Source organism: Malus sylvestris, chromosome 8 (assembly GCF_916048215.2).
Source record: "Malus sylvestris chromosome 8, drMalSylv7.2, whole genome shotgun sequence".
Taxonomy (NCBI): Eukaryota; Viridiplantae; Streptophyta; class Magnoliopsida; order Rosales; family Rosaceae; genus Malus; species Malus sylvestris.
Window position 1 is genome coordinate 3,666,951 of NC_062267.1, and position 15,187 is coordinate 3,682,137.

Here is a 15,187-nt window from a genome sequence, read left to right on the forward strand (position 1 = left end):
GCATGTCCTCTTCCATATCTTTTAATTGTTGCTCCTGTTGTGTTATGCTTCCCTGCCAGAGTCTTATGCAAGACTTCAAGCTGCTGAGTTAATTGGGACTGAAATTTCTGGACTAGTATCCGGTTTCCATCTTAAATTTTGTCCTTGCGCTGTACAACACCATCCATGGTCAGAAAATAAATAACCTACAGTTTTGAGGGAGATCAAAGAAGAACAAAAAAAATAATAATACAAACCAATTTTTGCAAATAAACTGGACACATCCGATGCAGCATTATCTAGCTCTGCTCTTAGCTCAATTACACGCCCATCGAGTGATTTCTTTCAAAGTTAACAATGCAATAATAGTAAGCAAGAGTCATTTAAATGTACCTTCCAGCATGAAAGTTAATATATGCCAAACATTTAACATGAACTATTGTACAATAATCATGAATGTCGACTGTATAACTTCAAAGTAAGATGAAATGGAGAGAATCTATCTATGGTCTGAAAATGCAGATGGTGACATGACAAGTTGTTTTAGCAAACAACTTTGCTCACCCGATTTGAGGAGATTAACTATCACAATTCCTGCTCTTTGATGGACGCATTTGCTTCAAATGCTTGTCCTCAAGACCATACAGTGCATGTCCAGTTTCCTCAAGCTTTTTCTGAAGTATAAAGTGTTTAATTATCTCAGAACGAGAGCAGAAAGAATAAAGGACACTCTGTAAGTCGATATTACAAATGTATTACCTCAGTTTTCACAAGTTAAGCATTCAATTGTACAGCCAAAAGTTGCTCACAACTGTAAAGTTCCTGAAGCTCCAGCAATTTCTACTCTCAGGCCAATGTAACGTTCATATTAGTTCTCACCCTATAGTCAATATTATTAAAAAAGAAAGGAATGAAATGTTGATGGAGATACCTTGTGTTTTGAATCATAATCAAGTTTCATCCGCTCTATCTTTTCAGACATTGCCTACAATACATAAAGAGTTAATGAAGTTAGTAACCAGTCAGTTGTGAACGTAGGAAAAACAGTCCATAATTCAGTTCAATGACAAGAATAAGACCTTCTTCTCTGCTTCTTCACTAACATAACGATGTCGTGGTATATATATTCCATTCTTCTCTGTGGCAGCATATACCTCTGAATGAACATAAGAAACATGTCATACATTTTAGCCTGCAGCAAAGTAACAATAAGGAATAATTAAATAACCTGTCAAACAAAAAAATTATATGGAGAGAGAGATAGAGAGCACATCAACGCTGGAATCAGTTAACAACCTTGCTTGAGTTGATGAATCTCAGAATACAAATCGTTGATCAAAACAGACCTCATCGTTTTTTGAATGACCTGAAACAATAAGTAACAACATACCATAACAAGGGTCAGATTGAAAGACAGTTCAACTATATAATTTGAGAGAACATGGATGAGCTTCTACATCGAATCAATACTTCCTATAACTATTACCTTCATCAAAAGTTAGATGCTTTTACAGATCTTCTTCAAAGTCTTGGGCGTCTACATCGATTCTAACTCGAACCTCATCATTATCACCAGTTGCATGTTCCACATCCTGTCCATCGCACAGATCATCATCATGTGTTGAGGACATATCAAAGAAATCGCGTGGTCTCGTTTTGATTGCAACATGCCATTCTATATCTGTTGGGTCTTGTACATAGAACACTTGTAGTGCTTGTGATGCGAGAATGAAGGGGTCACTCGTAGACGACATCTTATTGAAGTTAACCAATCTAAAGCCATATCTGTCTGTTTTTACTCCCTCACCAGTATTTCTGGAAGTGCCATTAAACCAGTTGCACTTGAATAAAACCACCGTGCGTTCCATATGGTACTTGATTTCAAATACATCAGTCAGAACCCCATAGTAGTCTACCAAACTGGTAACAGGGTTCCGGTCACGTGGGCCAGCATAACTTGGAACATCAGACTGTAGGAAAACACCATAGTTTTGGTAGTTCCCATTGGATTGTGTGCCTCTTACTTTGAACCTGAACCCATTACATACAAAAGTCTTATATCTCCGACACCACTTACTAGGTCCATTAGCAAGCGCCACCAAGTCGTCAGTTGCACTTGGATCACCTGATTGTTGCAATTGATTAACCTACACAATTTACACCCAGGTTCATATGCATAGTTAAGAATTGGAAGCTAAATAGGAAACCAGTACACACAGAATTAACTTATTCCGTACTAACATGGTTTTCGAACCAATCTGGGAAGGATTTAATAGCTTCTTTCTCTGCTTCTAGCATGGTTACACGCCTTCCTCGAGTTTTTTGAGCATTTTCCACGTAACTTCTGTAGGTGAAAATAAAGTCAATGTCACTCTGTAGAACCAACAGTAGAGTTTCAGAAGTTGGTGCCATTGAACTGCAGTTTATAACATTTAAGTTTAATCACCTCCTATATGCCATTGACTTATCACAATTGGCTAAAACATACGATCGTGCAATCTCCCAATCGTGGTTGTCAAGATGATAATCTTCCCGTATACCAAGTGAATGGCCGGTGGCACAAAATATGTCAAAGTCGCCCTCATGGTCAGGCCGTAATATATCTGCATTTCGACTTGGACGGTTCAAACGTGTCTCCACGCCTTCCAAGTACATCGCACAAAAAGACAAGCACTCCTCAGCCAGATATCCTTGGGTCATGCTTCCCTCTGGTCGATTTTTATTTCGAACATACTTCTTCAACGTAAGCAGGAACCTAATTTAAATAGTACAACATCAAAATTGCTGTTCTAAATAGTATGATGCACAGATGTAATACCCATAGAAACATACTAAAAGTTAAGGAATACCTCTCAATTGGGTACATCCATCTGTAGTGCACCGGACCTGCAAGTGCAGCTTCCTCGGCAAGATGTATTGTGAGGTGAAGACTGACGACAAAGAACGCAGGGGGTAATATCCTTTCCAATTGGCATAGGATCATCACTATTTTGGGTGTAAGTTTGCGAAAGCCTTCCACTGACCCCTTTTTAGTACACAAATGTCTGAAGAATGCACTTAGTTCTAATACTATCTGTGCAGTCCCAGATGGGAGGCTTTTGCGTATGGCAATTGGAAGGAACTGCTGCATTAAAACGTGCCAATCATGACTTTTAAGTCCCCTTATGATCTTTTCCCTTACATGCACAAGACGTGAAATATTGGACGAGTAATTGTCAGGCAATTTTATTGAGGCTAAGACCTTGCAAAACAATTCCTTCTCTAATGGTTTCATAGTATATGCACCTGGAGGCATCTTTGGCTTTCCATTGACAAATTTGATCTGCAACTCCGGTTTCATGCCCATCAATTCCAAGTCCAACCTTGCATTCATGTTATCCTTGCTTTTCCCAACAATACCCAGCAGCGTTGCAACCAAACTTTCAGTTACATTTTTTTCAATGTGCATGACATCAAGGCAGTGTCGAATGACAAGATGTTCCCAATACGGCAATTGGAAGAAAATACTATGTTTCTTCCATGGCCCAACCGTTGGTGTAGGTGGTGGTCTTTTGTCTCCAACCAGTTTCCGTGGCGTCTTACCATATTTGAACCGTAAAGTGGACAACCGCCGAAGGCATTCACGTCCGGTCATAGGGGAAGGTGCTTGCTCTCTTTCGTCAGAAAGATTAAAGGCTTTCCTTTGTCGACGAAAAACATGTGACATGGGCAAGAAACGACGGTGACCCCTATAACAATATTTCCTACCCTTTTTAAGATATGTCGACTCGGTGTTGTAGTTGCAATGAGGACATGCTAATTTCCCATGTGTGCTCCAACCAGACAAGTTCCCATAGGCGGGGAAGTCGCTAATAGTCCACAAAACAGCTGCTCGTAAGGTGAAGGTCTCTTGCCTAAACGTATCATAAGTGGGAACCCCGGAGGTCCACAATACCTTCAGCTCGTCTATTAATGGTTGAAGGTATACATCAATATCATTTCCCGGAGATTCTTTGCCCGGTATTAACAAAGCCATCAATATGAAAGGTGATTTCATACACAACCAAGGTGGTAAATTGTATATGGTCAACAATACTGGCCATGTGCTATAGTCGGTGCTGCATTTTCCGAAGGGGTTGAATCCATCACTTGCCAACCCAAGACGTACATTGCGCATTTCCTCACCAAATGTTGGAAATTTCAAATCTAATTGCTTCCATGCAAAGGAATCAGCTGGATGTCTTAAGTAGCCATCCTCGGGCCGAGAAAGACCATGCCAACACATATCTTCACTGGTGTGTCGAGACATGTAAAGCCGTTGCAAGCGGGGTGTAATAGGAAAATATGTTAGCACCTTCCGAGGTATTCTCTTTTTACTGCTTGGCGCTGTGTCATCTACCTCGGTTGTATATCTAGACACACCACATGTAGGACAAACATCTAAACCACTGTTATGTTTCCAATACAACATGCAGTCATTTTCACATGCATGGATCTTTTGGTGAGGCAACATGAAATTTTTCAGCAATCCCTTTGTACTCATCACCTTCTTCGGTAAAGAATGACCATTTGGGAGTATATGTTTGAGAAGCTGAAGATTAGCTTGTACTGCACTTTCGCTGCACCCATATAAGCACTTGTTTTGAAATACTCGTATTAGGAAATCCATTTTCTTCATACCACATCCCGGATATAATTCCGTATTTGCATCTTGCACCATGGCTTCAAACTTACGTGCATATGCAGGTATTGAAGCTTCCTGCTCGCTGTGATTATTAATAGGCATGCCACCCATCACACTGGGACCAGAGAAAATATCTTCAAGCAAGGGGCGTAGTTCAGAATGAGGAGTATTAATAGCAGCAAGTTGTTGTGCAGCTTCGCTACTTGGAAGAGGGTCACCAAATGTCTCTCCATGCCATACCCACGAGCCTTGCAAGTATGAACGGTCCATACCTTCAACAATTAGATGCGCTTCGACTTCTTTATTACTCAACCAGAACCTATTCAAGCATTTAGCACACGGACATTTGATGTTCCCCTCATGAGAAGCAACTTCCAATGAGTTTGAGATAAATTTTGCTAGCCCTGTTCTGTAATCCTCTGTAAACGGATTGAAAGAGGCCCAACTTTTGTCCATCATCACTGAGTATAATCAATAGTTTCTAGAATTGGAACAACAAGGTGCCTAAAGATGAAAAAGGCAAGTAAAATATGTAACGTAAACAAATTAAGTAAATATAGTATGTGAATACTATATGGACAGAATTTACATAAGCAACTGCAAGGGAGAGTATATTATTTTAGAAATCAATTTTTGTAAGTGGGAAAACAACTCCAATCGCATTTATGAGTGACATTGTATATATAAGTCTTGCACAGGATTTTAGGGTGCAGGGGATAGTAAGAAGGTCATAAAAGTCACCAAAAGAAGTTAAGGAAAAAGTTCATATACTGAGTAATGTCGGTCAGGCAGTCATTAGTTTAAAATGTAGAGGTATTTAGTATGTTTTGTATACAACATTTGTATAGTATTTGTAGGAATGTGAATCGTGTTTCATTCCAAATTTGTATCTATGTATAGAGGTTTAAGTGTTCCATTCTAGAATGGTTAAAAGTCCATTGTTCAAAACCTCACATATCTTGATTTGCACCATTTGATAAAAAGGCACGAATTGAAGGAAGATATATTTACCAAATGATTATTCACAGAAAAGGACAGTTAAGAAATGATTATTCACAGAAAAGCACTTTTACCAAATAATCAGGCAAGCATTTGAATTGTATTCATTCTAAAAACAACTGAAACACAAGTTAAAATAAATAAACAGATAGATAGGCTTAAGCACTAGATTGCAAATATTTCCCTGAAGCTTATAAAATTAGGTGCGGAAGAAGTTAGGGACAGGAAGAGATGTAGGAACCTTGAAGTGGAGTTGAAGGGATTCTTCAAGACGTAATCCGTGTACAACTCATAGATATGTTTCAAGAGACCTTCCATGTGCTGTGTCCCAGGCTCAGAGACAACAAAGAACTTTGTCCCTGCAAATAATGAAGGTATATCATCACTTTCACAATCCAAGACATTGTAAAAATTTATAGTAAATTTTTTTCTTCCCAGGATAAATTGAACAGGCACAGGAAGAATGAAATTGAGACCAACATCCTGTTCGATAAAAAAGTCCCAATTCAAAAGGAAAAAAAGCCAAGCCCAAAATAACAGACTCAATTACTCTAAAAACAGAAAACAATAAAACTTGTCAACACTGAAACAAACAGTAACTTCGTGCTGAACACTTTCTAAACCAGGCAGATGGACCCGAGTCGACATCCTAGATACTAAACCAACTCATTCGCCTTACAAAATTCAAGTATAGCAGTTGTCAAGACGTGTAATATGTACGGTAAGCTTGTATCATTAGAGCTACTTTTTGCTTAAGAAGTATAGCAGTTGTCAAGACGTGTAATATGTACGGTAAGCTTGTATCATTAGAGCTACTTTTTGCTTAAGAAGAAAAACAAACGAGTAAAATGGTATCATAGCAGAAAGTACAGAACTCAGAAAACCCAATATTCACTACAATAATATGACGCAAGACAAAGCGGATTGGTAGATATAGAAACTAGAAGGAGCAAAACAAAAGGTTTCACCCTTTCTATAACCAGACCAAAGAAGATCCTAATTATGTGGAAATTGATAACATCACACAAGATCATGTAGAGGAAAACACTTGTCCATAGCCCATCTTCAAAATACAGAACCACAAGATAGATGTTGCCGTTGACACCAAACGGCTTACAAGAAAGCACCACCATTAGTTGTGTCAATTAACGGATCAACTCACTCAATCCCAATATTTAGCAGTCACCACACTTGCGAAACTCTCGTTGTGTACCCATCTTCCAAATTACAGAACCACAAGACATCTGTTGCCTAAATCGTACACTAAATGGCTTATAAGAACACTGCCATTCAACTTGATCGATGACAATATTTAGCATTCACCTCAGTGATGAATTTATTCCCCCACCCCCGGTAATAACTATCATCCGCTAGATTACATCGTAAAGTGGTCCTAAACTACTGCAATGCACAACATAACTCACAAGTAGGACTAGCAACAGATAGATAACAATAATAGGCTTAAACCCTGTATGGTTTCTAGATTGTTCCAACTTGAACAGATAGAAGAAGCACTTCAAACTGAACTAACAAAAAACTCCAACAGAATCGCAGACATAATAAACAAATTGAAATGTTTAGTCTAAAAAATGCTGAATATTGAATTTGTGGAACACAAAATTACCTGTTTAGACTCCCCAAAATCAATCCAGTTGGTTGCAACCCCAAATTGATTGCAAGAAACCTAGCTGATAATAAATAATGAACTGAGGAGCTTAATTTGCTGAGAAATTGACAGGGCAAGGTATGCGAAGCAAATACCCAGCCGCGTGGGAGCGGACTTCCGTTGACCCCTCGAGTCGCCAACTAAACGAGGCCACTAAGCTTCTTGTCCGCTACGCCCTGTCCGCATTGCCCGACTGGGACTGGTTCGCAGAACCGGTCGACTTCATCACTGATGCAATAATGGCCGATACATGCGAGTAGGGTCGAAGGCTCTGTCCTTCTATGGGTTTTGGCTCTATCTCCCTTTTGTATTAGATTTGCATCCGTAGGTCCTGATAAGCAAAGATATATCCCAGCTTTATAAACAAAAAAATTAACCTGCCCTGCCACACAAAATAAATTAAAAAATACATATGAAATTAAAAAGTAGAAGGAAATACAATTTAAGAAATAAAAATATTTAACAGCCACCAATGATTGGTGGCTGAATCTTGAAGGCGACCAACATCAGTGGCATCCCATGGTAAAGCCACCAAAAAATTGTAAGAGTAGCAACTTTACATATATGGCCACCAATTGCAAAGGGTGGGAAAAAAATGGTGGCCTATGAGCCAAATTCTAGTAGTGCTATATATTTGTAGAGTAAAAAATAATCCAAAAAAGCATGGAGCTGACACATGGATTATTTCTTAAGAAAGACAAGATTGTCCCTATTAAATGAGCAGGGAGCAGCTTCATTCACCCCGCGCAGCTGAGGTAGAGCAGACGGATATCAATGATTGCTCAAGGCACCTCTGCCAGTAGGAAAAGTGAAAGGTATTTATGATAGAATAATCCTTTATTTTTATCATAAATACATTCCTAATCAGAGAAGACATTTTTCAAGTAAGTTATACTAATTCGATTTATTTAGGATATTTACTTAATTATTCTAAGATATTTATTTACACAAATATCTTAAACATTCCGGCCCATCTCCTCCTTTTCTCCTATAAATACTCCATTTATCTCCAAAATTCAAGAAGCTTTAGCTACCCATAAAGACGATTTTTGCTTCCCACAAACACTCAAACACATTTTTTACATAATTCTAACTTTGGCATCGGATATTCTTTGGTCAAAGCCCCTCATTCATCGTGGGAGTGTGAGGCTTTTGGCCTTAATATTAAGTGTTATTATTTTGCAGATGCAAATTCGTCAATCAAGGAAAGGCGGAAATTTGCATCCATCAATATTCAATCCGATCCATGGTGGTTTGGGAGATGAATTTCAGCTCTCCAAATTTCTCATGTGCCATTTGCGGGGCGGGCTCACTTCATTGCAGAATCCAAATTTCTGAATCTGACTCCAGCTTTGCGAAGGTTTAAAGTCCTTTGATTGTTTTCAGGTATTTCATATTCTTCTAGTAATTTATCAATAATTCTTGTGAGAGTTCAGCATTTTGATTTGTGAGCTTATTTAATTAATCAAATCTATAGCAGGATAGTTTCAATGTACGGAAGACTTTAGAGTATTTCTAGTATTTGTATCATTCTAACCAAGGGTAATGTTAGGGAGATCAAAATTTTAAACCAAATGATGTGTTACCACTAGAAGATAAGCAAGTTAATCAATACTTAAGTAATAATCTAATTATCAATAACATTTGATTTGCACATTTAGTTAAAAAATTTGGTCTCCCTAACATAATCCTTCTAACTAATCATGTATGTGCAGTCAATTTGTTCTAGAATTGATAAACATGTGAGTCTCGTGGTCTCTATTAGAGGTCAAAAGTCAATACGTATATATGTGTGTGTGTGTGTGTGTGTGTGTGTATGTATTTCATCTTCAAGATAGAGTAGCTTGCAAACTAGAAAAGCTCGCATTCGAGTTAACATGAGTGCCATCAGCTGGAGACTTTTTTTCTCTTGCTGCTTTCTCTTGTCATGGATTTTCGATGTGGCCGTGAATGCAGCCGGAAACACAAGGATCCCGGTGAATGTGGGAGTTGTTGTCGACCTTGATACGCCGAGTGGGAAGGTTTATTTGAGTTGCATCAAAATGGCTCTGGACGACTTCTATGCATCTCATGCTCACTACAGGACCAGGCTCTTCTTGAAAACTAGGAACTCCAAGGAAAATATTGTTGGTGCAGCTGCTGCAGGTTCTCTCTTTCTCTCTCTCTAACATGAGATTTTGTACTAGCTAGTTATCAAGTATTACTAGTTACGGAATGCTTTACCTTTATATACATATATACAAACATATATATTGGATTGGACAGAGATCCACTCCAGATATCACTGTCTAGAGCCTAAAGAGCAAACAATTCGGACTACTCAAATTGAATTCGGCATTCCCCATTAACTTATTCTGCTGGTCTACCTCACACAAACCAAACGCTCCGATTTCTCTTTTACACAAACCAAAGGCCAGATTTTTTGGTCCTTGGGCTCACATGATTGTGATACACATTTTGACACCCATATTGTAGAGCCCACTTCATAATATATTTCAACAATCTGAACCGTCTATATTTTAAAAATTCATAAATCATATTAGACAAATCCAAAACTATTACGACATTCATTTGTAGTAAAGAAAATAAAAGAAATGGTTCTACAAAGAACATCTAAAATTAATGCAACGATCTTATCATTTTGGATTTGGGTGATTTTTGGTAGACATGATCACCTTTTAGAGAAGACCTACAATATAGACGACTCAGATCGTTGAAATACATTACGGAGTATGCTTCATAAAAAAGTGTATCAAAATGTGTATAAAAAACGTGTGTCCTCATATCCTAACCATATATATATGATAATGTCATATAACTCAGTCAAGGAAATTGTCTTGTGCACGACACTTTTTCTTCTTCTACACACTCTTATTTATTGTGTCCCTATATTCTCTTTTTATTTATCTAATTTAAAAGTCATAAATAAATAAGAGTGTACAAAGAAGTAAAGACATAAAGAAATTGTTTCCTTTTAGTCAAAAACCTGTATAGGACGAGGTTCTCTCTCTGTCATGGGAGTTTGTACTTGTTAGCAAGTATTACTAGTTGTAAGGAATGCTTTAGACCACATCTCCAACCCATGGGATAAAGCTTAAAATATAAGCTTTAAAACCTCCTCCCCATCTCCAAAACTAAAATAAGCCCTGGGAGAATATATCTTTGGCTAAATTTTCCCCAGAAATTAAGTCTGGCTTAAATTATTCTGGACCTACCAAACTGTCATATTTCAAACATTTTTTTGGGATTTTACTTATAATCAACGACTATGATCAAATTAGATCAAATCTAATAGTTAAAAAAATAAAGAGATTTGACGGCCCAAATTAAATCTAACGTCTAAAAAGTTCTAAAAAAAATATTTAAATCAAATTTCACTTAAAATTTTATAAACACATATGTATTTGTATGATTTTTAATTACTTATCGGAATTTAAATATTTTTAGATTATAATGTTCATAAAAATAAATTAGGATAATCTACATAAATTTTATTTTCAAAAAAGTTACCGAAAAATAAAATTAGGCTAAAACCATTATTTAATAATCTCGGTCTAAAATTTTAAGCCATAACTATTGGGTGAGAAAAGTAATTTCTAGATTATGGCTTAAAATTCTCTGACTTAAATTTTCAAGTTTTATCCCTAATGGTTGGCGATGGTCTTTGCTTTATATATATATACATATATACATATATCGGGTCATACAATTCATTCAAGGAAAATGATTTTTGCACGATAGCTTTTCTCCTTTTGCACACTCATATTTATTGTGTTCCTTGGTTTTTATCTCATTTATTTAATTTAAAGGCCATAAATAAACAATGATGTGCAGAGAAGAAAGGCATGTAGAAATCATTTCTTTTTAATTTAAAAACAGAAATAATTGCCCTTTAGTCTAAAATTCTGTATTAAGTCAAAATCTTGAGTTTTGTTCAAAAAAAAAAAACACGTATTAAGTCAAAATCTTGAAGCTCGTGCATGAGTATGTGGGGTTGATTTTTTTGGATTATCTGTTGTTATGTAAAATTTAAGAAATCTTGCACTATTACCTAGAGATTCAAATGACACGAAAACTAAATGTTTGAATAGTAGTGACAACTTATGAAAAACTAAATGTTTGAATAGTATTGACAACTTATGAAAAATTATCTTACCCAAAATTGTTTGTTGGCAATTCATAGAACATCGTTTTTGTGATCAGAACCGTTCATAATATAAATCGCTCTATAAAAATAGCATCTGCAAAAAAATCAATTAAAACTAAGTTATTTTAATCTTATCAAATTAATCAATCATAATTTTGAACTTTCTTTTTTCCAATGGAACACAGCTCTGGATCTGATTAAAAATGTAGAAGTGCAAGCAATCCTAGGGCCAGATACATCAATGCAGGCGAGCTTCGTTGTTAATCTTGCAAACCAAGCTCATGTCCCAATTTTATCATTTTCTGCAACAAGCCTCTCTCTTACTTCTCTCCAAAGCCCTTACTTCTTCCGAATTACACAAAGCGACTTTCACCAAGTGAAAGCCATAAGAGACCTTGTCAAATATTATCGATGGAGACAAGTTGTGCCAATTTATGTAGACAATATGTACGGGGAGGGAATTATACCCTCTTTAATTGATGCACTACAAGAGGTGGATGCTCAGGTTCCCTATCGTACTGTGATTCCCCCATCAGCCACTGATGATCAAATTGGTAACGAGCTTCACAAGTTAATGACTAAGCAAACGAGAGTCTTCATTGTGCACATGATGCCTAATCTCTCCTCTAGACTATTTTCCAAGGCAAAAGAGATTGGAATGATGAGTGAAGGCTATGTTTGGATCATAACGAATGGGGTAGGAAATCGTTTATGGTCAATGAATCCTATCCTCCAAAATGCAATGCAAGGTGTATTAGGTGTGGAAACAGATGTTCCAAAAACAGTGGAGCTTAACAAATTCAAAATGCGGTGGAGAAGGCAATTCCAGCAAGACAATCCGGCCATGAATGTGCTTGATGTTGATTGTGATGCTTTTGCACTTCGGGCTTATGATGCAGCATTTGCACTAGCCTTGGCTATTGAAGAAGTTGGGATGAATACAAGTTTTGGTTTCCAAAAGATGAATGATTCCTTCAACTCAACAGATCTTGACACTTTCAAGGTCTCTCAACATGGTCTTAAACTTGCCCGAGTGTTATCAACTACTAGATTCAAAGGCATAGCTGGAGACTTTAGTCTTGTTGATGGGCAACTTCAATCATCAACCTTTAAGATAGTCAACGTAAATGTTGATAGGGTAAGAACAATTGCATTTTGGACACCGGAAAGTGGAATGGTGAAAACATTGAATTCAACAAACACAAGTACACTTTCAATTTCGAAGAAGTGCAATTTTGGACCGATTATATGGTCAGGAGATTCTCGATATGTTCCAAGGGGATGGGAGATCCCAATAAAAGGCAAGAAGTTGAGAATTGGTGTTCCTGTGAAGGTTGGTTATACAGAATTTGTTAACGTAAATAAGAATCATGGCACTAACACAACGAAAGTCATTGGGTTCAGTATTGATGTCTTTACTGCCGTACTGAGTGTATTGCCATATGTTTTTCCTTATGAGTTCATTCCCTTTGAAAATCCTGATGGAACCAGCGCTGGCAGTTACGACAAGTTGGTCTATCAAGTATATCTCGAGGTAAAATTTAATCGGCATTATAAATGCTGGTATAACTGATTTCAGTTAAGATTTCATGCATTATTTACTGTTCCTTGATTTAAAATTCTGTCTTTAACTCAAGTATAACTGATTGGCATTGTTCTCATATTTGTTATCTGATTTGATCATTTATCGTTTACTGGACAGAAATTTGATGCTGTGGTGGGAGATATAACAATTAGAGCGAATAGATCCTTGTTTGTGGACTTCACAATGCCATACACAGAATCTGGTGTAGTGATGGTTGTGCCAATCAGAGATACGAGGAGTAAAAACGCATGGGTTTTCTTGAAGCCTTTGACATGGGACCTGTGGCTTACAACTCTTTGTTTCTTCATCTTCATTGGTTTTGTCATTTGGGTGCTTGAACATCGAATTAATGAAGATTTCCGTGGCCCTCCCTCGCATCAAATTAGCACAAGCTTCTGGTTCTCCTTCTCCACCATGGTCTTTTCACATAGTAATACTCCATCACCACTTCCTAGTTTCAGTTTATGAATTCCAAATATTTTGACTGTTAAAATTTCTTCCCTCAACCTATGCCTAGGTTGACACTTAATTTTGTTATACTTTTTTCAGGGGAGAAAGTTGTCAGCAACTTGGCCAGATTCTTGATGATTATATGGGTATTTGTTGTGCTAGTACTCACACAAAGTTACACAGCTAATTTAGCATCATTATTAACAGTCCAACAGCTCCAACCAACGGTCACTGAGGTAAAGGATCTTGTAAAAAGTGGGGTTCATGTTGGTTACATGAATGGTTCTAAAGAAATCGGTTTTGAAGAGTCAAAGCTTAAGGCTGTTAATTCCATGGAAGAATCTGATGAAGCTCTTTCCAAAGGGGGTGGAAAGGGTGGTATTGCTGCTGTTATTGATGAAACCCCCAACATGAAGCTTTTTGTTGCAAAGTATTGTTCCAAATATACGATGATTGGTCCAATCTTCAAGACTGGTGGCTTTGGCTTTGTAAGATCTTTCTCTCCTTTTATACATATATAAACAGCACAAGCATGAGGCAAGAAAATGACTTCTTTGATATGACTTAATTTGCAGGTGTTTCCAAAGCGTTCTCCTCTTTTATGTGATGTTTCACAGGCAGTCCTAAATGTGACCGAAGGAAAGAAGATCATTGAATTTGAAAACAAGTGGTTCGGTCAAGGAAGCCATTGTGAAGATAATCCAAATCTCTCAAACAACAGTCTTGGGCTTGAAAGCTTTTGGGGTCTATTCCTCATCGCCGGGGTGGCTTCAATTATTGCTCTAGTCATATTTGCAGTTTCATTTCTTTACAATAATTGGCATATCTTAAATCATGCTGAATATTCAAGAGCTTCGAAATGGAGAAGGGTTCGAGCCATGTTTGAAATTTTCAATGACAAAGATCTTAGCTCCCATAATTTTAAAAGCAGTCAACAACGAGATGGAAGTGCTGGTGTTCGAGATGAAGTTAAGGCCTCGCCTTATAGCAACTGGCCTGGAAGTCCATTCAGCTACGAAGGGCAACAATCTCCATGCACTACTACTAGTCATGCATCTACGGAGACAACTCCTGATACAACTTAAGAAAGCGACTAAGATTCAGTGTAAAAGAAAGGAAATAAAACGAGATTCTGGCCTATTAAATTTGTACTCTAAATTCAAACTTTCAGCATAACTTGTTTAGCTTTTTTTTTCTTGTTGAATTTGTAAATCTCTAAATTTAAACATTCAATAGGAAAAATAAAATGCCCTAAGACTTTCAGTAATCAATAAGGTATGTGGATCTTATATGTTAACCAAGCATGAAGAGATCTGTAATATTCTTGACAAGGAAGAAACCAAGACCTTAGAGAGATAAAGAAGAGAGAGAAGTAGAATTTATCAACTGCATTTCATTTGTTAATATGTAAGAAACTACAGTTGGATATTTATACAGCAAACATGGGAGACTACAAACTAACTACCTCTCTAATCTTTTGACACTTGTCACAATCTTAGCTATTGAACTAGTATATATGATAGGGAGTTCTAACGAAAATGGCCTGGCACTATTCATTCTTAATCAAAAAGACATTTTGTGTATGAAAAGTCCATAATGGATCATGTTCTTTTTTTTTATTTACTCTTATGTCATTACAGCGGGGTCCACAATGATGTTGACATTTTTGTCAGGAAATACATTATTTTACATAATGCT

The 15,187-nt window shown here is 37.1% G+C and overlaps 2 protein-coding genes across 3 annotated transcripts; one reads left to right on the top strand and one right to left on the bottom strand.

Moving 5' to 3' along the window:
- Positions 1–557: 557 nt before the first annotated feature.
- LOC126632549 (uncharacterized) lies at positions 558–5,098 on the bottom strand. Its single transcript, XM_050302975.1, has 8 exons — positions 2,829–5,098; positions 2,468–2,734; positions 2,221–2,395; positions 1,539–2,126; positions 1,276–1,345; positions 1,059–1,135; positions 911–964; positions 558–653 (listed from the first exon to the last, which is right to left on the bottom strand). Exons 1-8 carry the CDS (start codon positions 5,096–5,098, stop codon positions 558–560), a joined length of 3,597 nt encoding a protein of 1,198 aa, XP_050158932.1.
- Positions 5,099–8,613: 3,515 nt separating this feature from the next.
- On the top strand, positions 8,614–14,575 carry LOC126633485 (glutamate receptor 2.8-like). Of its 2 annotated transcripts, XM_050304102.1 has the most exons (6): positions 8,614–8,693; positions 9,264–9,452; positions 11,640–12,988; positions 13,157–13,469; positions 13,589–13,977; positions 14,065–14,575. In XM_050304102.1, exons 2-6 carry the CDS (start codon positions 9,350–9,352, stop codon positions 14,572–14,574), a joined length of 2,664 nt encoding a protein of 887 aa, XP_050160059.1. In that variant the 5' UTR covers positions 8,614–8,693; positions 9,264–9,349; the 3' UTR covers position 14,575. The 2 variants fall into 2 exon arrangements, with proteins under 2 accessions (XP_050160059.1, XP_050160058.1); XM_050304101.1 differs by lacking the exon at positions 8,614–8,693 and having other exon boundaries at positions 9,155–9,452.
- The last annotated feature ends 612 nt before the right edge of the window (positions 14,576–15,187 follow it).